General features: G+C 43.0%; 1 protein-coding gene across 2 annotated transcripts in view; it reads right to left on the bottom strand.

The window, feature by feature from the left end:
- SH3TC1 (SH3 domain and tetratricopeptide repeats 1) overlaps positions 1 to 25,585 on the bottom strand; it is a 368,620-nt gene that overhangs the window by 261,987 nt on the left and 81,048 nt on the right. The window contains exon 4 of one of the 2 annotated variants that reach the window (XM_086964135.1): positions 19,568 to 19,695. In XM_086964135.1, the coding sequence (XP_086820261.1) occupies positions 19,568 to 19,695 (128 nt within the window). Of the gene's footprint in view, positions 1 to 19,556; positions 19,696 to 25,585 lie in introns of both variants that reach the window. The other variant, XM_086964136.1, reaches the window with a different exon arrangement.

The raw sequence follows: 25,585 nt of genomic DNA, 5'->3' as shown, positions 1-25,585 counted from the left end.
ACTCTACTCACTAGTATATGCAGTAGACCTTTGTACTATCTACCATTCCTATGTGACTCTTAGAGTTTCTCCTTAAGTATCCCTCCCCTATGTATATAGAGATAACTCTAATCACTAGTATATGCAGTAGACCTTTGTACTATCTACCATTCCAACGTGACTCTTAGAGTATATCCATTCATATCCCTTCCCTATGTATATAGAGATAACTCTAATCACTAGTATATGCAGTAGACCATTGTGCTCTCTTCCATTTCTATGTGACTCTTAGAGTATATCCATTCGTCCCTTCCCTTTGTGTATAGAGAACTCTACTCACTAGTATATGCAGTAGACCTTTGTACTATCTACCATTCCTATGTGACTCTTAGAGTTTCTCCTTAAGTATCCCTCCCCTATGTATATAGAGATAACTCTAATCACTAGTATATGCAGTAGACCTTTGTACTATCTACCATTCCAACGTGACTCTTAGAGTATATCCATTCATATCCCTCCCCTATGTATATAGAGATAACTCTAATCACTAGTATATGCAGTAGACCTTTGTACTATCTACCATTCCAACGTGACTCATAGAGTATATCCATTCATATCCCTTCCCTATGTATATAGAGATAACTCTAATCACTAGTATATGCAGTAGACCTTTGTACTATCTACCATTCCAACGTGACTCTTAGAGTATATCCATTCATAGCCCTTCCCTATGTGTATAGAGATAACTCTAATCACTAGTATATGCAGTAGACCTTTATACTATCTACCATTCCAACGTGACTCTTAGAGTATATATATCCACTTGTATCTCCTCCTTGTGTGACTTTACATCTTGTACATTTGCAATTTTTTCCATGTGTTTCCTTTTTGTAACGCATGTAATCCTAAGTCCTTATGTTTTTCAACTGGTGCTTATGTAAAGCGCTCTGACACCTTCGGGTAAAGTTCACGCTACAGAAAATCGCATAAATAAATAAATACATGAATGAAATAGCAGAACATCAAAGCATCCCAGTTCCGTGTGGATGAGGCAGTGGCTGCCCTCCTGCTCCTTGTGATGTTGTGGTTTGTGCCCTCAGTCCTTTCGGTGCCAGGTCCCAGCTGGCTATTTACCTTTCGATTTGGCAGCCTTTATTTTCCGTTCAAGGGCAGAGGGAGCGTGAGCAGTAAGTACCACCCTAGGGGCTTCACAAAGTTGCACTGTGCCAGAAGGCCTCCCGAGCACATGTTTAGCACTGTTAGCGTATCTTGTGAAGGTCTCAGGTGTTAATGTACACATAGCAGTTGTCGTATTGCATGTGTGATGGCGCTATCAGCCAACACAGTTTTTTTTGTGCCTAGAGCGGGTTGCAACTTGCAATTTGTACTTACACATTTAACGTTACAAAGTATCGGCCAGGAATGCGATGCAGTGCTTATGTTTGTTACGAAATGTAGCCATGTTATTTTTCTTTGTACATAAAATATTGCCTTTCCCACTCAAATCACACTGTGTAACTGTAACCAAACTTTCTTGCATGTCTTCCTTCTCTGGCGGTGATAATGCATTGCTTTTTGTTCATCAAAAACAGTATTCACTGGAGTGATTGACAAGTTGCAAAGTATTTAATGTGTTGCAGTGATTGCCGTCATTTGGGGATGTCATTGTGCTAAAAATACAAGTGAAGGAAGCTAAGTTGAAGTAATGTGCGGCATGGCCAAATACTTATAAGAACAAGGAAGGTCCCTGAACCATTAAGCATGTAGGAACCCAAATATAGTTATCATATACCTCAAAATGCCTGATTTTGACTTAAAATATGTACCATAAGCAAAAAACAAGAACCTTAGATAGTGTGTTTGTTATCAAAAAGTATACAATTTATTACAATTCAAATAGGTTAAAAACATTTTGTACAATAATGGTGCCCATGGACTACCATGGTATTAAAAACATTAAAACATCACAATTCGATTTAAAACAATAAATGCCAGGGTTCACAGTTTTGTTGGTGTTGTCGACGCAGCGTTTCGGTGAATCAGTGATAACACCTTCTTCAGGACAAACAATTCTGTGTGTGATTTCAGCAGATTCCTCTCTTATTCAATTTGGAGGAATATTTTCATTCGAAATACAATATGTAGAGCTTCTGGTGTCTTAAATTCCAGTTAGCAATACCTTCTTCTATTTGGAGCTCTGAATTGTAGAGGATACCGGAGAGGGGCCACCGTATTTTATCTTGATCCAACTACGTTTAGGGTTTCTTTATCATCCTTCTTTTTGAATATAAAGAACACGCCACTGGATGCCTTCAATTATGCCCGCAGCGTGGAGTAATAACGATCACGGTTGTTCATAAATCCAACCTTGTAGTTTGTAATCGGCCTCCCTGCTCCCCTCTCGGTCCTTTCCGCATCCGATAGCCTGGACGATCAGACAAGAGATCTTGTCTGATCGTTTATGAACAACCGTGATCGTTATTACTCCACGCTGCGGGCATAATTGAAGGCATCCAGTGGCGTGTTCTTTATATTCAAAAAGAAGGATGATAAAGAAACCCTAAACATAGTTGGATCAAGATAAAATACGGTGGCCCCCCTCCGGTATCCTCTACAATTCAGAGCTCCAAATAGAAGAAGGTATTGCTAACTGGAATTTAAGACACCAGAAGCTCTACATATTGTATTTCGAATGAAAATATTCCTCCAAATTGAATAAGAGAGGAATCTGCTGAAATCACACACAGAATTGTTTGTCCTGAAGAAGGTGTTATCACTGATTCACCGAAACGCTGCGTCGACAACACCAACAAAACTGTGAACCCTGGCATTTATTGTTTTAAATCGAATTGTGATGTTTTAATGTTTTTAATACCATGGTAGTCCATGGGCACCATTATTGTACAAAATGTTTTTAACCTATTTGAATTGTGATAAATTGTATACTTTTTGATAACAAACACACTATCTAAGGTTCTTGTTTTTTGCTTATGGTACATATTTTAAGTCAAAATCAGGCATTTTGAGGTATATGATAACTATATTTGGGTTCCTACATGCTTAATGGTTCAGGGACCTTCCTTGTTCTTCCTACGTATTCTCCTTGTCCCCTATTATAGAGTAAAGGAGACCTCCCTTCCCTTTTTTACTTTTACAAATACTTATAAGGTCACAAAGGCGAGACCTATTGCATTGTAAATGTTTGTTTATTTAGTAAACAAACTACATTTCCCATGGAGCACTGGAAATACTAAAAACAAATGATGTCCAAATGCCCCACAATGCAGTAGGTGTACAATCAGAGGCCAATATTCCCCAACAAAGTCCTTTGCCTCTGTCACCAACTCCTCTTTCTTTGCTGCTCGTAACCTAGATAAGTGTTTCTCATCTTTGGTCTGCATTTTATGTAGTTTCCTCTTATTGCTGTACTACTGTGCATGTTTTGTTACCACCGCATGAACACTTTGTACTCCTGCGCGACCATACCATATACTCCTGGCATTGGTAGAGAGTGGTGGAGCCCCCCCACCACTAAGGGGCACTTTGGGAGCGCCATTTCTCTATAACCCACAGCACAATTTTTGGAATTCCTGTCGCTGGGAACCCAGAATCGCTCTGTTTGCATCAGCCTGTACAAGTCCATACCTGGGGTCTGTACAGGCTTGCAAGCCTGAATTGGTTATTTACCTGATGTCCTGAAGGGCCAGCAATAAGTGTCTTCTTGTCACCCCACAAGGGTCTGTATGCTTCACAGACTGAGGAACCTGTAGGGGACACGCTCTCAGGTAGCTTCAGAAACCCATTCTTGAAATTAAGTGCCGGGGGTGGTATCCCTGGGAGTGGAACCCTCTGAAGGAGAGGGAGAGCCTCTGCTCCCTATTGACTTTCTGAACTTCAGCACCCAAATTGCTAGCACTTTGAACTTTGCCCAGATTGGTTAAGACACTTTTATAGCGCTGCGCTAGGGTTCCCCTTGCGAGCTCAGCACTAGACTGGTTGTACAGCTTAGCACTGCGCTTTGCCCTGGTAAACCCAAGGGCTCCAGATAGCGCTGTATTTATCTGAGTCTAGGGGAAAACCGGCTATCACTGTCCCTCGGTTTTGTGCCCACTAATCACTGGCCATGGAACAAGAGGGTGATGCTCTTTATGAAGAGGATCCTTTAGCTGCCCTCCCATGGGATGACAAATTTTACGATGCTGTAGAGCAATACATTTACTGTGCTGTAGAAGAAGCCATGGTTCCCAGCCAACAGCGCTTGTCCCAGCAGATTGCGCAAAGTTGGCCCAGAATCAAGACACCATAGCCCCACCCCCCTTCTCATTGCCAGCCCACTGATTAGAATCCCATATTGGCCAAATGCCCCTGGGAATAAGGGATGGATCATGTTATGTTATGTTAGCGTATATTTATTGAGCGCGTGGCTACTCCCTGGAGTGTCCCAGTGCTAAAAACATCCAAATGTCACGTAACATAAAACATAACCAAAACCACTGCTAATGACTCACAACTGGAAGACCCACGTTTTAAGACTTTGTACAACTCAGGGACACATTCCGGAATCAACCCCCATCAGCCTCCCGTCCCGGAGAGTCTTTCCGTGGTTTAGTAGACCCTACACCTTCCCGCTCCCCAGAAGATGATGCCCACAGGGTACGGACGAGGAACCCGGACCTTCACGCCTGTGGCACCCATTTCCTATGCCTCCATCCACACAACCTTCCCCTAAGGACAAAGGGTCTGACTTGTTAGACCCCGAAGACCTCACACACCCCCAGTCTACCAAATGGACACTCCCCTCTAAGGTGGCAACTTATGTGGCAGGGCCGATCAGAACCCCGCTGGTAAATGACGCCCACAATTGCCTTAAAGCAGAATGCCCTCGGCCACCTTACAGGGCAAAGTAGCCCTAACCCCCAAGCTAGATTCGAGAATGGCCACTTTTTCAGCAAAATCCATTAAGGGCCCCAAAACGGGTATTGACAGGTCCTGGGGGGCATGCCAGGATAAACCCCTGGACGCCATAGGCCTGCTCACGAGCATCCTGGACATGGCAGAAGATGCCAAGGTTTCAAGTGACCTTATTTCCCCAGGCTCTCTCCGGGTGGGCGCAACGGGCGTTGGCCTTCATGGGCAATGCCAATTGTGCTCTGTCCACAGGGCGGAGGCGCTCCTTTCTCTTAAAAAAAGACCAAAAGTTAGGAGACCTGGCAGATTCAGAGGCTGTGGCACAGGGAGGTCATTTTGGTAAACCATTTATCACGGAGCTGAGAATATTTGTCAGTAACTTTACTTCCCTTGACAAGGCCCAATCCTCCATCAACAGGGTCTTTCCCTCACAGGTTTTCCATGCGCCCAGCCAAGGCAGGGGCTGCTCGGCCGTGTGCACCTGCTCCCAAAATGCCCCTAGAAAGAAAAGCTCCAGACATGGGCAAGATCAAGACAAAAGCTCGCTTTGGCAATTTTTACAAGACCCACGGACAATGCTTCAGGGGCGGAGGATATATAGGCTACGATGCTGCCTCTAATGCCTGTGAGAATGTTGTGTTTCCCCAATTACCCTACATGATCCAGGCCGCTGCAGTTTTAGAGCCATGAGGCGGAGTTGGTGGATGCACAGTTTTTCTCATTGCTCGAAAACGGGGCTATCTTCCCAACTACACCTCACTCATGGGGCTTCATTAGCACACTTTTTCTGGATAACAAATTAGATGGGGGTCAAAGACAGATAATCAACTTACATAAATTCAAAACTGGCTAGTTTATCGCCACTTCAAAATGGAGGGGATCCACCTCCTATCCCCATATTTTCACAGCACAGGCGATTCCTCCAATTTGTATGGCAACAAGTGTTTTAGTTCAAAACCCTTCCTTTCGGCCTCTCTTTGGCCCTGTGGTTCTTCACGAAGGCTCTCCGACTGGAAGTGGAACACCTCAGGGCCCAGTGGACATGCCTTGTGTATCTCGATAACCAGCTGCAGGCCCAGTTACAACAGGCAGTCTCCTTGCTGGAATGGCTTCATTATAAATGAGAAAAAGTACCTCCTGATTCCATCTGAAAAGGGTGTTTTCTTGGGCTTCGTTATAGATCCTACAGACTCCACATTGAGGGCCATATGTATCATGCAAATTCGCAATCGCAAAGGCCGAAATTCGCAGAATTTCGGCCTTTGCAAATGCAAATTTGCTAAATGGAATGTATGATGCAAAACTGGTGCAAAATAAGGAATCGCAAAATTTGCGATTCCTTATTTTGCAATTGCATTTAAGGAATCGCAAAATTTGTGATTCCTTGAATGCAATGTATGTAGCAAAAAAAATTTGCAAAATGCCCTTAAGGAATCGCAAATTACCACCAACTTCTAGTTGGTGGTAAGTTGCGAATTCCTTGAAAAATGCAAATTTTTGCATTTTTCAAAGTGCAATGTGACGCACATACATGCCAATAGGGCATGTATGTGCGCAACATGTGCACCCATGCATATTTCAGGGGTGCAACAGGGTGTCCTTTGGACACCCCTGCACCCTTGAAATTATTCTCAATTTGCGATCAGCAAATTGCGAATCGCAAATTGAGAATTACTTCCCATTCATTCCTATGGGCATCCTGGCCTACAGAAATGAATGGGAAAGTATTCCTTAATTGCGATTCGCAATTTGCAAATCGCAATTAAGGAATTCTAAGGAATCGCAAAAAAATGCGATTTTGTACATACATACCCCTCTGCGATTCTCAAATAGCGATTTCTTAAAAATCGCTATTTGAGAATCGCAAATGGGTATCTTGATACATATGTCCCTGAGTCTCCACTTGAGGAAGGTGACAACAATTAGGCACGAATTGCAGCACACATTGACCTTGAGACAGATTGCATGCCTGGTCGACCTGCTGTCCAAGCGATTTTCTGGGAACCTTACACTTCTGCACCCCTAAATGCCTCAAGGCAACACACGTGCGGGTGAACTCTTGTGGTCCCAGTCAGTAGTCCTCTCAGAGGAGGCCTGCGAAAAGATCCTTTGGTGGCTTTCACCCATGGAAGCATGGAACGGCGGGCGATTTTTGGCTCTACTGTGTGAAGATTTTTCTGCAGGAGGGTGGAAATCCCCTCAGGAACAGGAATTACATATCAATTGCCTGGAACTTCTGGCAGGATCCTTTGCTGAGGTAGTGCAAGTTTTTAATTTCTTGGCAGAGCTGGCGAGGAATGGTCTGGCATACCGATCAATTAACACTTTCCGCTCAGCCATCTCAGCGGATCACGTTCCTGGTGAGGGGTCTCGGGTGTGGGAACATCCATTTTTGTGTAGGCTTTTATGGGGGATCAGACACTCTTTGCCTCTGGAGCCACAGTATTTGGCTCTTTGAGATGTTAACAGAGTTTTGAACCTATTTCTCTCCTAGCAACCTAATTGGTTCCATTCAAGAAAGGCGCAATCTGCGAATCTTGCAATGCTGCTCTGCATGGTGTCGTGCAAGATGGTTTTGGACGTTTGAGCCATTGACATTACAGTAAGATCCTTCTCTCCCCCTCGAGTCTCTTTTATGGTCGCCAGACGTACAAAGTCTAACACTCAGGTAATTGAATACCTGGCTTTCCTGAATTCCCCTAAGCTGTGTGTATTGCATTGTCTCAAGGCCTATGAACTGATGTCTGTGGAATTACGGCCCCCGGGCGAGCAACAACTTCTAATCATCCTCAAAAAACCACATAAGGCAGTGTCCTCTATGGCAATAGCCCATTGGGTACATTTGGTGATGCAGGAAGCGGGTATAGACATTAAGATCTTTAGTGAAGAATCTGCTCGTCGTGCAATGACGTTTAAAGCCTTTTCTCTAGGGGCCTGCTAGGAAGACATCGTGAACGCTGCTGATTGGTCCGCAGATGCGACCTTTAGAAGGTTCCATTTCAAGCCAGATTTGGATATAGCTCAGCTAGTGGTAAGTGAGCTTCAAACTTGCATAATCCTCGCCTCCGGTCCTGACATAGACTCAGAGCCAAGGATTATCCCACACAAGGAAGTGGCTACACTGAGGTAGGTGGGAGTACTGGAAAAGAGTGCATGTCAACATCAAAGACAATCCTGTGCAGGGCAGCAACCACTGTTGGAAGACACAATTTGATGTCATAGGTAATGCCAATCTTTATTTTAGTATCAAAAAAGAAATGGTAGAATGCACACCCATATTTAAACCATACTAGACAAAAGTACTCATAGGTAGAATTTTGGCATGCAACTTCGGTATGTACTTCTGACACTTATAGTGTGGATGAATAAAGATTTCCTGGTGCGCCACTGCGCTCCAACCCGAGATCTAGAGCCTGTACAACAATCAAGAATCTTTTGTAGTCCAATTAATTACACAAGATTTGTGATCTTTATTTTAGTGTCACCCAACAGTGGAAGCCATGTCAGTTTGGGCTGTGTACATTCATGTAGAGACAGGGGTGCTGTCAACTGCAGTGGTCATTTTGCTTGTGAAAAAAAAGAAATCAGATGAGGAAAGTACATAAACAGAGAAGAAACAATGTTACTCTGGTTTCCGCACACGCCCAAAACAAAAATAACGAGTACATTTATAGACTTAGGGCTAATGTTGGCAAAGAGAGAGATTACCCTACACTGGAAATCTAAGGAGGGTCCATCCTACAGGTGCTTGAGGGCGGAACTGTGTAAGTGGGCAAGGTGCGAGAGCACTATCCGGTTGCGACAGGCTCGGCGCTCGAAACAAGAAAAGGCATTGGAGCACGCGAAAGCATGGGAAACACTGGTATTGGCCTTATCAGACCTGCTGGTGGAGGAAGTAAGCTAGAGCACTAGGAATGCATGAACGACATCCAGAATCCTCATTGCATTGCGCACTCACCAATATCTACTTCATAACACATGATATTCTTTTTGCAGACACGCCCACAGAACTGGGGGGGGGGGGGCGGTTTGGATTTGTTGGAATGTAACTGAGGACATGTTTGGCCATTGAAGGCGTGGATTATTGTGATATTGTTGTATGAAGAAAACCTTCAATAAAATATGTTTTCAAAAAACAAAACAGAGAAGAAACATTTGTGGGAGTTGACAAATGAGGTTGGTGTGTGAGTCCAGTGCATGTAGTGATGTTATCAGTGATATACTCACCTCTAGGTGCGAGACATTTTTTAATTTGTATATCAGCGATAGTCACACCCTTCCTTCATTGAAGATCACTTCTGTTGTACACATTCTTTAGGATGTGCACCCCTTGTGACAAGTATGGTTTATTCAGGTATATTTTTAATATATAAGCATTTGCTACTTGCTCTTATTAGTACTAATTAATAATGATAGTTTTAATGTTCAGTAAAGTACAGTTTATGTCCACTGCTGTGCGTGTAGAACTACCTTTTCTTATTCAATATGCAGAATGTCACTACTCTTCTGTTCTGTTCTCAACCAGAAAACCCTGTAATTAAGTGGTCCATGTTCTGACTCCAGAGTGAAGCCACCGGCCCATGTCAGTTGACTCACAGCAAAAAGCACAAGCAAGGAAATGACAACGACCACAGCAGCATGAGCAGATAACAAGGCCTCACAAGTGAAAGATGGAGCTAAACATGCAGACCATCTTCTGCATTAGGAACATTCACTGTTACTTATAATCCTATTTTAGATACGAACTACTGAACTCAACTACTAAATACTTTGTAGACCTAGTGAACTGCACTTGTACCTATGAGACCAGAGAAGCTCATAGAATGGGGACAGAGTTCCATAGAGAGTTAGGAATCGTGCTTGAAATATAGAGCACCACTGAAATACTTAGTATTATATTTTGCTGTGTTTTTAAACTTCTTCCTTTTTTTACTAAGAAAAGCACTGGGCTGGACAGTGCAATTCTCTGTCTGTTAGAGACTGATGAATTCTGAGCTCTTTCCCCACCAAACTACATCCCTTAAACACCTTTGACTGCCTGTCCACGCTACCCTGAAAGCCAAGTGCAGAAAAGTTTACTGGATCCAGTCTGCAGAGCCATTGTAAAATGGACCTCAGAAGACTACTGTCAAACGGCCAGGGCCCAGTACCTCCTCTGTGTCCTTCAGACCCCTGAATAGTGTCTGTCGGTAATGTTTGAACAAATATCTTGCAAAGATGGCTGCTGGGGAAGTGTGCACATTCACTGCAGCCATATCTGAATTGCATGTGTTAAAACATTACAAATGCATTCAAAGATAGCTGCCTTGGATGTTTGTTGATCTGTTCAGGCCGTCTTTTAATGCATATATAATGTCTTTAAAACCAGTTCTAAGATGGCTACTGCGGATGTGCCTGCATTCTTGGCAGCTATGGTTGAGCTTTTCAGGCATCTCTTCATCAGCATATGAAGTTCAATATTAAGCCATTAATTCTTTTTAACAGAAATTTAAGGAAGCAACACATGGCAGCATGGGCTTAGGAAGTGTGGGGGACGCATGGGATATATCCCCCCCAGATTTTGGAGTGGGGGAAAACGGTGGACAAGGGTGGGGGCATTTGTTAAGCAGAACTAACGAATATCTATATCTTTAAAAACATAATTATTATACAGGTTATATACAGAGGAATATGCTGTATATGTATGTTTGAGTGTGGTGGTTATGTGGGGAGGAGACAATTCTTGAGTAGTCTTGTGAAGATAAGGTGGTTATCCGTGGATCTTATTTGTTTGGGTGTAAAGAGTTCCATAGTTTGGCTGCTAGAAGGGAGAAGGATGTGCCACCCATGGTTTCTTTCTTTTACTGTGGGTTTTGAGGCAAGGTGAATATATTTTGTGATTATATTCCTGATGAAGAGTGGTCCTGTACCATGTATCGCTTTGTGGGTGATACAAAGCAGCTTGAATGTGGATCTTCTGGCAACCGGCAACCAATGTGGTTTTTCAAGGCAGGGGAGATGTGGGCTTATGAATTGATATGTAAGAGTAGTCTGGCAGCAGAGTTCTGCATCCACTGTAGACTTCTCATAGTTGTTAAAGGAGATCTGTGGTAGAGGCCATTGGGGAAATTAAGTTTAGACAGAACAAGAGAGATAGTAGCCTGGACCTTGTGTGGCAATCCCAGGTGGGGAATATGCGTTGCAGAGTTTTTATAGTAACAAAGCTTGTTCTTGCTAATTTGTCCACTTGGGCATTCATTGATAGCTTTGAGTCCATGAACATTCCAAGGTTTCTTACTTTCTTTGATACTTTAGGTGGTGTTCCCAGATCATCAGGCCATGCGGCGAGAGGGTCATAACTTTTCCAATCGCTAAATGTGAGTATTTCCGTTTTGGAAGCATTCAATTTGAGATGGCTCCATGTCATCCACTGATCTATGACTTTGAGACAACTGAATATTTGGTGAGTTTTCAATGTCTATGGGGCATTCCAGTTGAGGGAGTATTTGTGTGTCATCTGCATATAGCACGTGAGGTGAAATTGATTCAGTGCCGGTATTGACTTTATGTAGATGTTAAAAAGCATGGGTGAGAGGATAGAGCCTTGAGGGACACCTGCTTTTGAGAAATACAGTTTGGAAGAGAATGGATGACATTAGTTAAGTTGTGATGGTAGGATGTGATCCAGTTGAGAGCAGTACCCTGTATGCCGAATTCGTAGAGTCTTTCTAGCAGAGTGTCATGGTCAACCGTGTCAAAGGTAGCTGAGAGGTCTAAGAGAAGTAGCGCAGCAATCCCGTTCTGGTCAACTGTGTTCTTAAGGTCATCCCAGATGCCAAGAGGGGCAGATTTTGTGCCCCTTCCCAGATGGAATCCCGTTTGGAAGTCTGAAAGTATGGCATTATCTTCAATGAATTGTGACATCTGGGCGGATGCTGCTCTTTCTATCAGTTTGCCCAGGAAAGGTCCATTTGTAATCGATCTGTAGTTGTCGGGGTTCAGCGGGACGAGGTTTGTTTTTTCAGTAGTGGGCATATGTATGACTTTTTTAGTTCTTTTTTTTTTTTTTTGGTGCAAGACGTTTATTAAGTACTGTCAAGTGTACACAGCGTCACGCCTACAACCCTGAGGCCGGCCGCTATCTGTGCAAATTATCAGGAAGTTATGGTGCATAAGAAGAAATCTTATATATACAATCTCGTAGTGGTTATCCAAACATAATGACAGTACGCACATTCAATATGAACAAATTAATGCGTCTCACTTTTCATATTTTTTGTTAAACTTAAACATGAGCGGTATCTTATCTGTATTTGGGATGTTTTCGTTCACCAGCATAGCAGTGAGCCTACATCAGGTTGCGGTACATTACACATCGTACATCTCAAAAATGCATACCAGAGCTTGAACAGGCAATCGCTTCCCGCAAAGGTAATATCCTGGTCCATCTTAAGATATAGTATATGACAGTCAAACATACAATGCCATTCGAAATTCAACGCACCATATTGATGGCACGAACAATCCACAGTATTATATGAAAGAGGAACATTAACAACAGTGACTGAGAACATATCCATATACCACGTTCCCCCCTTTTCCAGTGCCCATAAGAGTTCTCAATAGCATACCATCAATGCAATGTCCAAACGATTAGTCTTGAGCCTCCTCCACAGATACATCTAGCAAATAACATTGCAGTTGAGCCCATATGTCAGTAGGTCTGGAGGCAACTGGCAATAGCTCAGAGTATGTATGCAATTGTTCCTGACAGTACACCATGTCTTTCATCCAATCCTTGAATTTGGGGGCTCTACCCCTTCCCCATCTGCATGCCACTCTTCGTTTAGCCAATAACATAGCCAGTGCTACATATTTGCAGTGGGCTGCCTGAAGTGGTTCTACATAACCTAGTAGTGCCAAAATCGGGGATGGTTCCACCAACGTGTGTATCATTTTGGATATTGCCGTAAAAACTTGACACCAGTAGTGAGACTTTTTTAGTTCTTCTGGAAATATTCTGGTAGATAAAGAAATTATTGAGGATTCTTCTTACTGGTGTGTCAGCAGAGGTTGTTTTAAGAATTTTTCTGAAGGTTTTTGGTGGACAGAGGTCAGAAAGGCTGCTAGTACGCCTGCTTGCTTTGACCAGGTCCATCAATTGTGTGGAATTTGTTGTATAATCTGTTAAGTTTTTGAAAGCAAAGTTTGTCTTGATTGGTGTTTGTTTTGAGCCAGGTACGTTGCTGCTTTCTAATTTGCTGTTTTATCTCTATTAACTCTGTTTTTCCCCACGGTGCCTGTTTTCTTTTGTTCTGTTGTGTTGTTTTGAGTGTTATTAGGATAGCAAAAGCTTCCTGTAGCCACTCATATAGTTTTTCAACTGAATTTATTGTGTCTAGATCTGTACTGGATATTAGCTGTGTTTCTAACTGTTCAAAATTGAGTTTCTTCCACGGTCGAGAGGTGGATGAACGCAAGGTGGTTTTAGGTGTGTCTCTTAGTGTTGTTTTATGTTGGAAAGCAAGCACATGGTGGGCTGACTATGTGAGTGCAGTCACTGTTTGAAAGATAACTAGTTCTGTATTTGCAAAAATTAATCTAGGATGTATCCAGCAATGTGTGTGGGTTTGTGGATGATCTAATACAGGTTCAGTGCGAGTAGGCCAATGATGATTGTTTTTGGATGGGGGCATATTGGGTTTGTCAAACCAAATGTTGAGGTCATCCATAATGCATAGGTTGGAGTGTAGTGTGATAAGGGTTGAAACCATGTCTAGAAGTGTGTCGGGGATTGTTGCATTGCTAGATGGAGTTCTATAAAGGAGCCGGAAGCTAGAGGAGGAAGATGGTGTAGGGTTTCACTTGGTGAAGAAGGCCTCACAATCTTGCATGGAGATGTCATCAGTTTTATTGCTATGTAATGTTTGCCTAAATATAACATTATGCCACCACCTCTTTTGCCTATATGATTTTGGGGGATAGTTTGATAGCCTAGAGGAACGGCTTCATGCAAGACTGGAGCCATATCATCTTCCAACCATGATTCAGTTATGAAGAATATGTCAGGTTTTGTGTCAGTAAAAAGGTCATAGATGTGATGCTTGTTTTTAAAGAGCGATCAAGCATTTATTAGTAGGCAGTTTAGAGAATGTGCTTAGGTGATAGTGGGACTTTGTTTTGTAGAAGAGTGAATAGTATTTTGTGGGTTTTTAACAGGTGCGTCCTTAGTGCTGGTATTAGCTGTTTGAGGAGAGCAATAGTGTAGCTGTTCTGTATCGTGTTCCTCGTCCAGCAGGCTAAGAAGGCATTTTGATGGGTCTGGCTGTGTAGGTGGAGGATATGGTGGTTGAGAGTGAGTTGGTGAGCTGTGTTGTCTTTGTAGTGTAGCCTTGTTGTGCAGTAGACATGGAGAAGCTAAGTAGTGAGGAGTGGCATGTTGCTTATTTTGTTTGCGTCTGTTAGGGGTGGAAGGTGTATGAATAAGGGGTGGTGGTAAAGCATGTGGGTCATGTTGTAAGGCTCTAAATTGTCTAATGGATGAGAGGCGGTTAAAAGAGTGGCTGAGTTGCAGTGTATGTGTTAGGTGTGCGGAAAGAGAGAAAGCTTAGCATTAGTGTTTGTTCATGGTATGTATCTTTTGTGTAGTCTGGAAGGTCAGAGTGGGTGTATGTTTGTAGTTTGTGATGGTAAATATTATGAGGTGTGTGTGAGAGATTTTGTTGTGCTGGTGTGTGTGTAGGTTATGTTTTGTTTTTGAGGAGTTGCGAAAGGATGTGCTGATGTATCTGTTTTCTGAGAAGGTTTTGTATGTAGAGTATACTTGGTGAGTGGAAGTTGTAAGAGAAAGGGGGTGGTGATGTGTTTATGAATGGAGTATGTGGTGTGTAAGAGGGGATGAACTAGAGTTAATAGTGCTTGATTTGATTTCTAAAAGGTAATATGTGTGGTGCCGTGGAGTATAAGTATTGCATGGTTGTGTTATTGTGGTTGAAAGAAAAGGAGGGTGTTGGTAGATGAAAAGATGAAAGGCTGGATATAGGTGTGCTGGTGTAAGAAGTAATTAGAGCAGGGAGTGTGTGTCTGGGTGGGATATAATTACATATGGTGTGGATTTGGGTTGTGTTTGTGATGAGTGGGTTGGTTAGTGGTATAGGATAGGGTGGTGCAAATGTGTGCTAGCTGGAATAGAAGGATGTATAGGTGTGGTTTATGGGATTTTGTGGTGGGTGTTGAGACACTGAACTTTGTGTAGGGTTAGCTTGAAGTAAAAGGGCAAGTACATCTGTTCTGAGTGTGTTAATCTGGTTGTGGATGGGGTAGGGTGGGTGCTGTTGCATGTAAATTTGGGCTGCATTTCTGGCCCTAGAATCGACCAGTCTCGAACAGGTTCAAAATGGCAACTGCCCTTATCCTCTCCGCCCAGGCTGAGACGCCCTAAACCCTAAGTTTAAATTGCCCTATCAATCAGGTGACTCCTTTGGCCAATGGGAGCCCTAACCCTAACCAGTCACAACACTAGCCCTAAGCCCTACAACCAATAGGACACCAGCCTCTTACAGTCAATCACAGCCCTAGCCCCAGCAGTCAATCATAAAATCCTAAGTCCTACGTCCAATAGAAACCCAAGTCCCAGCCGTAGTCCCAGCAGCCAATCAGGCATGATGCCCTAAGCCCTACGTCCAATAGAAACTCTAGCCCCAGCAGCCAATCAGGCACAAAACCCTAAGCCCTATGTCCAATGGAAACTCTAACCCCAGCCCTTGTCCCAGCCTTAGTCCCAGCAACCAGTCAGGCACGAAATCCTAAGCCTTACATGCAAAAGAAACCCTAGCCTCAGGAACCAATCAGAAACCCTAAACCAACCCACCAATCAGAACCCTAACCCTAAGCCCTACATCCAATAAAAACATTGACCTAGGGTTCAATCAGAACCCTAGACCTATCAGCCAATCAGAACACAAATCCTAAGCCCAATAGAAACAACAGACTCAGTGCTCAATCAGTGCTCAAATTGAACATTTAATAGTATCTTATATAAGAGGCAATGGACCTCAAGCCCAGGCCGCTGAGCAGGGGGCTGGGAGCTGCTCCTCTATTCAGAATCTCCTTCGAGACAGACAGGCTCAATCCACACTCTGTAGTGCTGCAGGCAAGGGCCTAAACCAGGCTTCTAACAATACTGATTTTCCCACACTTAAAATATGTCCTCTCCTAGCCAAAAAAAGAGTGTTACATGCAGTTTCAAAACATAGTTTAAACTCTTGAGAGCAGATTACTGCAATCTCAGAGCACAGTGATACTTGAGCAAGGCATCAGTATTGCAGGGTTCCGATCAATGCATATGAATACATCTGCACACATTTCCCAATGTTACAGGGAAATACAGGGAGTACAGTCCAAGCCCATAAGAGCAAGAGCAAATGGCCCTAAATAGCAAGATACAGTTTGACCATCACAGTGTTTATATTGCATATTGTATTGTAGTCTGTCCGATCTTTGTACTGGCAGCGCATATATCACAAGCATAGAGTGCTTACTCTGATATTTGGGTAAGGTTATTGGAGGTCGATGGTTCAACATCAACTTTAGCAGCGTAGAACAAAAAGGTATATAGTTGGCCCCAGATATCTTTGGGTCTCAAAGAACGGGGTTGTAGCTCCACATATAATCAACTTCTTGTGTTGCAGAGGGCAAAATCTATTACTCTCACTTAATAGGAGCCAAAGAGGGAAAAAAAGGGATTATACAGGTCGCCCCCCACTCAATACACTATACTCTGTACTGGACCTGCCCCTCTTCTTGGTGAAGACACACGTCTTCCCAAGATTTCGTATTGGATACCTATCCTTGGATATCCCCTATGGTGAATACCTTTGTTCAGCCACTAATGTGTACAATCATTTCACATTTTATAAAAAAAAATAAAAAAAATTATAAATGCGTGTGTGTGTGTGTGGCAATGGAGCCCTTTTTACCCTCAGTGTACGTGAAAGACCTGTGTCCTCACGTTCTCATCATCAGCTTCTGCCAACTGAAACAAAATGGGATACAAAATAGAGCAGAAAAAGAAAAGGTAAAATACGTGCTCTTGTGCTGGTGACCCAAAAGGTGTGCCAAACTCAGGGCATGAGGATGGCGCACCTATCAATTAAAAGGAGCTTGGCTTCACTGGCTATATTACTTTATTCCTTGCTGTGAGCCCACTCATTAAAACCATTAAAACCAACATGTTTCATTGCCTGTTCAATTTTACCGGCAACTTCATCAGGGTTTGGGTCTGCGTCTTGACTGCACCTTATTTCTCCATTTATTGTACCAGGTAGCCGCTTTTCATGCATGTACTGCGGCCCCTGTCGAAGAAATGGGTGGAACTTCAGTGTTTCTATCTATCTTGATTGTTCTTGGAAACTGCCTTCGGTCAGTCGCCAGTTACAGGAACGCGGCTGCTGCTCATACCCCTGCCAATTGATAGGTGCTCCATTGTTTCAGTTGGCAGAAGCTGATGATGAGAACGTGAGGACACAGGCGAGTACCAGCCTGTCTACTCCTCCGCCGGGTGTTGCTCCCGTGAGGCTCTGCCAACTCCCCTCCCCCCTTTTTGCACTGGTCTTTCACATACACTGAGGGTAAAAAGGGCTCCATTGCCACACACACACACACGCATTTATAATTTTATTAATTTTTTTATAAAATGTGATATGATTGTACACATTAGTGGCTGAACAAAGGTATTTACCATAGGGGATATCCAAGGATAGGTATCCAATACGAAATCTTGGGAAGACGTGTGTCTTCACCAAGAAGAGGGGCAGGTCCAGTAGAGAGTATTATGGCAAAATCTATTAGCCAATCTTTCGCCTTGTATCATAACTGATTCATCATGAAAAGGAAGTCAATTAATATTCTATTTCACACAGCGCCCCTCCATGTGGTACAGGAGTGGCAGACATGTACAGGCCAGGGAAATGGGGTGTGGAAGTTCAGTGTGCAGGTTCACCCAGCTTTGCATGGGGTTATAAGCAGGGCCACTGAAATTATGCGTCAGGTAGGGGCCACATTATGCGTCGGGGTTCGGCAAGATGAAGTAAATTATGCGTCAGTAGGGGCCACATTATGCGTCGGAGTTCGGAAAGAAAAAGCTAATTATGCAGCATAATGTGGCACATGTTTTAATAGCATTACTTCATTATGTTATCATGTTTAAACTTTATCTGGACATTAGATGCACCTTTTAGTACCAATTTAATACCCAAATATAGCACTAAGCAACAGAAAGGTGTCCACTCCAGCTTTTCAAAAGGACCTTCCACTGCGTGGCAACATGTGTCACTGAATTTTTACAAACTTTTGAACCGCTTGAGCTAGAAACAAAGTGTTTTCGGGTTAAAATCTGCATATTATGCGGCAGATGGTGAAGTATGCGGCAAATATATAATTATGCTAAAATTGCAGAGACCGCACACGTGCATCATTCCAGTGGCCCTGATTATAAGACTGTCCAAGTCCCCCCTAGAAATGTACAGTCTCCTAAGCCCCTGCATGGCAGAAAAGGCAGACACAAAGGATCACTGGAAACATCTCCTTGTAGTGTTTCACGTAGCTGTAGTGGAGCTTATGCAGTGGGTGCTCACCCAACGAGGGAGTAGTTAATAATCAAAAAAAGAAAGAACTCCTGTAGAGTGGATGTTTGATTCAAAATTGAGGATTTTTCTTGGAGATATATATATATATGTTGGTTTTCATTTTGGCAAAGATGCTCAATTTGCAAAAATTAAACCTGCCCCAGTTGAAGCAGCACCTCTGCAAATATGAAATACTTGATTGGATTAAAATCATTGTATTGATTCAAAGGATCTCAGTCACGTCTGTTTTGGCTGCTGAGCTTTTCATCACCTCTGGATATTTAAGGGCACCAAATCATCTGAATGCTCTAAACTCTTCCCAAATATTGTTAAGATTGAATTCTTTGGCTGGGGCACACAGTCCTTATATATTGAATATTAATTCCAGTTAAAAGAAGTATTTAAAAAACCATTGGCTAAGCCAAAGTGTTCACAGCTGAGGTCTATTGCCATTGTCATTGCTTGTTTAGGTAATTTTTCAGTTCCTCAACATTTTACACATAATGTGCAGAATCAACGCCCACGTGGACGTCAATGAAATCTGCTGCCTCTACGCCCAGGAGTTTGCAACGCGTCTGCAGATTGGGGGTTTTAAGAAGTTTAAAAAAAGTGGCAAGCCAAACGAAATGTATTAATAACGTTCTCTCTGTGAGTTTTTCTTACCACTAAATAGCCGCATAGAGAGTGGTGCACAATCACTACGCCCCAAAAGAGACTTCTGGGAGGAACCATGGGGTCACCAAGGGCCACACAGAGATGCAGGTGCAGTTGCAAGCAGGACCCACCTGAAAGAAATGTCCTGCCACTCGACACAACCAGCCAGTCAGCTATGGAAGCCACAAGATGAAATGGCAAATTCATATGCAGTACAAGCCCTAGAACAGGGGAGTTATCATGTGACCTGGGCATAGCGCTTTTTTCTGCATAAGTTATAATGGTCTGCACCATCTGCACATTGGGGCAGTGTGCCAGGCAGGTAACCCTGCCCCTGGATTATGCTCACCTTATCTAATGAAGCAACCTTTGATTGCTACAGTGCAAGTGAAGTATACTGAAAAACATCACCTTTGACTTACACCAAAGACAGCCATCACTTCTTTGCTGTCATTTTCTAGAAGACGAAGCCTTGCTCGCAGTTTTCCCTGCAGTCGTGGGTCAGGCAGTCCGCTTTTTCTTTTCACCATAACCAGCTGGAGAGAGATATCTGAAAAACAGACCAAAAATCCTCACAAAACGTGAAATGTCTTTTTTCAACCCTTTCAGACATCTGCATGGACGTGCTTCACAATCCACACTTTCAGAGGATAACCTTCGGATTGTGAATCTTACTCGATGGCTTGATATGTTTTTTCGAAGAAGTCATATTAACACACACTTCATTTGCATAATCCTTTTTGTTGAGAGTGGAGAAATGTAGCATGTTGGTGCTGAAGGATATGTTTCTTTGAGACTTATGGGCATATTCAGAGCCCAACACGTTGTAAGAAAATGAGCTATTAGTTGTGCAGGATGCAAATCCTACATTAAGTAAAAGGTCCACAATTATTCTCTTACTGAGAACCAAGTGCCTCATTGTGGCACTTTACTCTCTCAGGGTAGCAGAGCAGAGCAAGTCAAGGCATACTCAGGGAAGATGGTGTGGGCTAGCAATCCTAATTTTCTGCCATGCAAAAAAACTCAATACATCATTGTTCAGTCAGTGCTTTTTCTTTGAAAAAACAAAAGTGCATTTATTGCACACACACTACTGAATTCTACAAACTAACCTACAAATATATACATCAGGGCAATTAAAATTCCTTTGGTGACCTTTCAAATCATATTTGATCCCTCGGGGGCCATGACCCCATAATCACAATACCCGCCCTCACCTATATCAGATGTAACATCACTATTTAAAGGGGTATCATTTTAAATAAAACAGGACAATTAGCTTTATCAGGGGGTCCCAACATCAATATAAGGAAAGCCTATTGACTTTGTGAAGGGGTCACTGCATTAAAATATGAGGCAAGCCTATTAGCTTTGTCAAGGGGTCACCACATCAAAAAAGAAAACCTATTGGATTTGTCAAAGAGTCACTACAACATTGTATAGGGCAAGTTTATTGTCTTTGTAAATGGGGTCACCACCTTCTAAAAACAATAAATATGTTAGAATTCACCATCATATCCATAGATTTAATAACAATAATTACCATTAAGAAAAGCATTGCAATGTCTCTCAATAGTCATTGATTATAAAGTATTTTGAATTAAGTACCATAAATCAAAAGAACGTGTCAGGGTCTTTCATTGACAAATTCAGGCCACAGAACTGACCACTAGGATTCAGGCCACAGAACTGACCACTAGGATTCAGGCCACAGAACTGACCACTAGGATTCAGGCCACAGAACTGACCAGTAGGATTCAGGCCACAGAACTGACCACTAGGATTCTCTGCACTACCAAGTTGTAAAGCAAAAGCTGTAGCACTGAGAGTGTTTGGAAAATAATTAAGCCTCTAATAGGGTCATGCTTTCTAGCCCTAGGAGAGTTTGGGTCAGTCTTAAAATATTTCTGGGAGGTGCTCTGCTCCTTGCAGCCCTCACATTTTCCTTAGAGGAAGCTGGTGGTGCCCTTGCCCCTCCTTGAGGCACCACAAAACAGACACAATCAGTTAGATAAGCCCTCATGGGGGATTATGGGACACTACTTGACTGGGAGCAGTGCATATATAAGGAACGTCATCATTCCGCTCTCTTTTCACTTTGTGGACGTGCGCCTGTTGTGTTAGGGTGTTTCAGTCCCAGCCTTAAGGATTATTGGGGCAGCTAGAAAAGGCCACTCCCACACTGCACTGCTGGCTCCATAGCACCCTCCTCGGGCAGGAGCCAACAATCCTCTCTTGGTTCTTCCACTCAGGCACCACTGAAGCAGTGTGTGAACTCCAAGGCGGTGCGAGCACAAAATACATTCTTCTGCTCCCGTCCACAGGTGGAAGCAAAGCAGACCTGCCCGTCCTAGTCACGGGGAATATGGTCCCCGGGAGTAGTTGTTTCCTGCTGCAGTCCGCAGAACTTTTGTTGTTAGTTCTGGTATGGCGCACTGCCCCACAGGGCCATCTTCCATCTTTCAGCGGCCCAAGAGAGATGGGGGTCCCCGGGGGCAAATAGCATTTCGGAGAGTGGGCCCCCATGCACTCCTGCTTAAAGAATTGAAGTCTGTGCCGAACACCCGCTCCGGCCCACTCTGGTGGTAATTAAAGAACATTGCGGTGGAGTCCCACTCACTCATTTCTTTCACTAAAGCAGCGGTCAAAGGTCAGAATCTTCGAACTGGCATATTACGGACCCTGATGGGACTCTACTCCTGGTGGTGAGCTCTGTCCAGCAACCTTGAGCATCCCAACTGGCCTAAGAAAGAGTGCACTTTGCAGGGAACTGGTTTTACTGGCTTCCTGCTCCAGCCTCCTCTGCCCGGGCTTCCAGGGCCAGCTGGTGGAAAAATCTAGTCCTGAGGTCAGGTGCAGGCAAAGCCCTTAGTCCAGCAGGGGCATCAGGTGGCTTCTTCTTCCACCCGTCTATGAGTCTGGTGTTGTGGCCGTCCAGGTTCAGGATCTTGCTCTTTGGCTCGCCCTAGAGCAGTGGTTTATAAGTGCGGGTGTAAAGTTCTAGATACCAGGTGTCTCTGGACAGTCCTAGGGTTCCACAGCATCCATCCATCCCCGTCCCAAACCTCCTGCACAGCATTCTGGGACAACCCAATACGGCAGAATCCTTGTCACTGTGGATAGAGCTATGATAATGGACAACCTACCCTTGTGGTCACTCAAAGCAGGTTCTGGGGTAGCTCCACCGTTTCACTGGGTTTTGAGCCAAGCTGGCTAGCAGGACAATAGAGAGAGCAGGCCCAGGAGTCAAGTTCATCTGCCTTTGACAGGGGAAGTCCCTTTGAAGTTAATGAAATCCCTGTGCACATTCCCCAGGTCATCTTGTCAAGGAGTGAAACTTCCTCCACACGCCCACAGCTCTTTCTACACTGTTTAAGAGCAGTACACATCTCACTACAGAGGAGTCATCAGCAGTCATGTGACACTGAACACTGGCTGAACGGCCTTTTGGTTTTAGGCAGGAAAATAACAACTTTCTAAAAGTGTAATTTCCGAAATAGTGAATTAAAATCAGACTTGACCATCAGATTGGAATTGAAATTACTATTTAAATGACTCCTTTGACCATTTCTCTAGCTGCTACCAATACAAATGTAGCATCTAGTACAAGAAACACTGTAGCCCAGTGTTCCCCTATGCAAGCAGCCAGACTTGCTACAGTGAAAATAGTTTTGGGGAATATTTTACTGGAAGAACATGTTCAACATTAATTTCGATAAGTCCTACTTTTGAATATCGTGCACGTGCCTTCATGGGCAATAAAGCCTACTTAGAGTTGACGTATCAATATTAAGAAAGTTTAGGCCTGTCAAAAGCATTTTTTTTTACATGTCGAATTTGTAGTTAAAAAATGCCACAGGCAGGTTCCCGGTGTGCAGCTATCAGGCTGTGCTTGACGGTATTCTCGCACGTGCTACCCACACACACGCCTGTACACACTTGTTTATATGTAACCAGAGCAGGGCCCATTACCCTAGCTGCACTGCAGCAGTCTGATCCCAAAAGGAGGACACTGGTGGTAAACATGTGCAGTCGAATCTGGCCTGCTTGCAAAAAATTATGAAGGTGACACATTTTGCAGATTTGTGAAGTTTGTCACTTCAGAAAACCTCAACAAACACATTATTTCACACCACACGGTATTGTTCATTTTCTCACACTAAATCCAGTTTTGTGGGTTTAGGTTCAACTGTAATGAAAGTCTACCTACTATGTGAGAATTTATTGGCTAGAAAGAGCGCTGCCAGAACCTTGATTTGAAATTCTAAATTAGGGTTTTGTCATGTGGAAATTTTAGAGAAAGAGAAACATAATTATCTATTTTAACCTCTACGCAGTGCATATGGAATAGGTATTATTTGCAAACGTGGGAATGAATCAGATGCTTCTTTTCATAAAGAGATAACTTTTTGTAGGAGAATTTAGAAACAGCATTAAAGTGAATCACTGGCCTGCAGCATATCCTTGCTATTGCAAAACCTACAATTTTATTTAAAACTACAATTTTCCAACGGCTTACAAACAGTGTACTGTACCAATATACATACAGTATATAGAGGGTTGCTAGGTATCGTTTGCTATTATATGTATTTTCAGCACGAAATAACTTAAAACACTGCTATGATTCCCTTTGATACATGCCAAGGGACTTATTAAGTAAGAGTTTGGCAGTCCATGGACCGCTGTCCCAGCGGTGGTGGTCCGACGGTAGTGAGCCTTCCGCTGTACTACGGGCTGGGAGTGGTACCTGTACAGGGACTGCTGCTGGATTGCCGGCACCGCTAGCAGACCACCGGGTTCCCGGTCGGGGAGAAGGCAGCCTCCACTGAGCGGTACAGAGGAGCAAGCCAGCCATCCGTATTATGAGTCGGATTTCCCACTGGCCAACCACGGCGGTCTGACTGCCGGCTTAAGGTCGGCAGAGACGAAGGATTTGGGGTGCTTACTCACCGCTTTCCTGTTCTTCACATTAGATTTCGACGTGAATCCCTTTCTCTAGGACCACCCTACACAGGAACATCTTCATTCCAAGGAAGGTGGCCTTGTCTGTGGCTAAATACAGGTAAGTGCACTGGAACCACCTAACCATTACAAGGATTGCCCATATATCTGTTAGACTCCGTCAATGTGTAGGAGGTATTTTTCAACATTTATCATGCATATGTGTGCATCAGACACATATGCAGTCGGAATGTACACACAGACATCAATACATATTGGAATACATTGCCAACCACACCGCCGCCCTCCAGCACACTCGTAAAGGGCAGTTGGACGGCCAATGACGCATTGGTCTCCTGACAGTCACGGATGCGGTCCTACAGCAGTCAGACGGTAAAACTCGTAATGAAGCCCATAGTGTTCCTGATCAGGTTTGTACGTCGTGTTTCATCACGTTTTATATATAGCATGCGAGATCCGGCCAGCATGCACCACATGCGTAATCATGAAGGTTATGTAAATTATGCTTGGCCAGGCATCCCAGCAAACAGTTTTTCTCTATGTATCTCAAGAATGGATCACTGATATATTATCGGTTACACTAATGTAGAATTACACAAATATCGAGGATAAAATATAGAATACAAAAAAATCGAATTCCTATCTACAAACAGGTAAGTACAAAAACATCGAATCAAAAATATTGTTTAAAAAAATATAGTTAGTAAAAATATCGATTTTTTGTAAATGTCTTAAAAATAATATAAAAATTAATGAAATATTAAAACTAATTAACTAAAATATACTTGAAAATACTTACATAACCTTAAAATTATAAACAAATTAATTTAAGTTATAAAAAAAACATACAATTTTATTTTTCAAAACATATATATATATATATATATATATATATATATATATATATATATATATATATATATATATATATATATATATATATATATATATATATAACATAATATTAATAAAAAATATACAATATTTTTACCGTATGATAGCGGGAGGGTAACATTTACTATTACCACTCCAGTGAGTACAACAGTAGAGAAAGCGTTGGATAGCATAGGGGTAAAAATGACTATTCCCACTCCAGTGAGTGCAACAGTAGGGAAAGCGTTGGATGGCGTAGGGGGAAAAATTACTATTCCCACTCCAGAGATTGCAACAGTAGGGAAAGCGTTGGATAGAGTAGGGGTAAAAATTACTATTCCCACTCCAGAGAGTGCAACAGTAGGGAAAGCGTTGGATAGCGTAGGGGTAACAATTACTATTCCCACTCCAGAGAGTGCAACAGTAGGGAATGTGTTCGATAGCGTAGGGGTAAAAATTTGTATTCCCACTCCAGAGAGTACAACAGTAGGGAAAGCGTTGGATAGCATAGGGGTAAAAATGACTATTCCCACTCCAGTGAGTACAACAGTAGGGAAAGCGTTGGATAACGTAGGGGTAAAAATTACTATTCCCACTCCAGAGAG

The sequence above is a fragment of the Lissotriton vulgaris genome, chromosome 3_2 (assembly GCF_964263255.1).
Source record: "Lissotriton vulgaris chromosome 3_2, aLisVul1.2, whole genome shotgun sequence".
In the NCBI taxonomy this organism is placed as follows: Eukaryota; Metazoa; Chordata; class Amphibia; order Caudata; family Salamandridae; genus Lissotriton; species Lissotriton vulgaris.
This window is presented reverse-complemented; position numbering and strand designations above follow the sequence as displayed.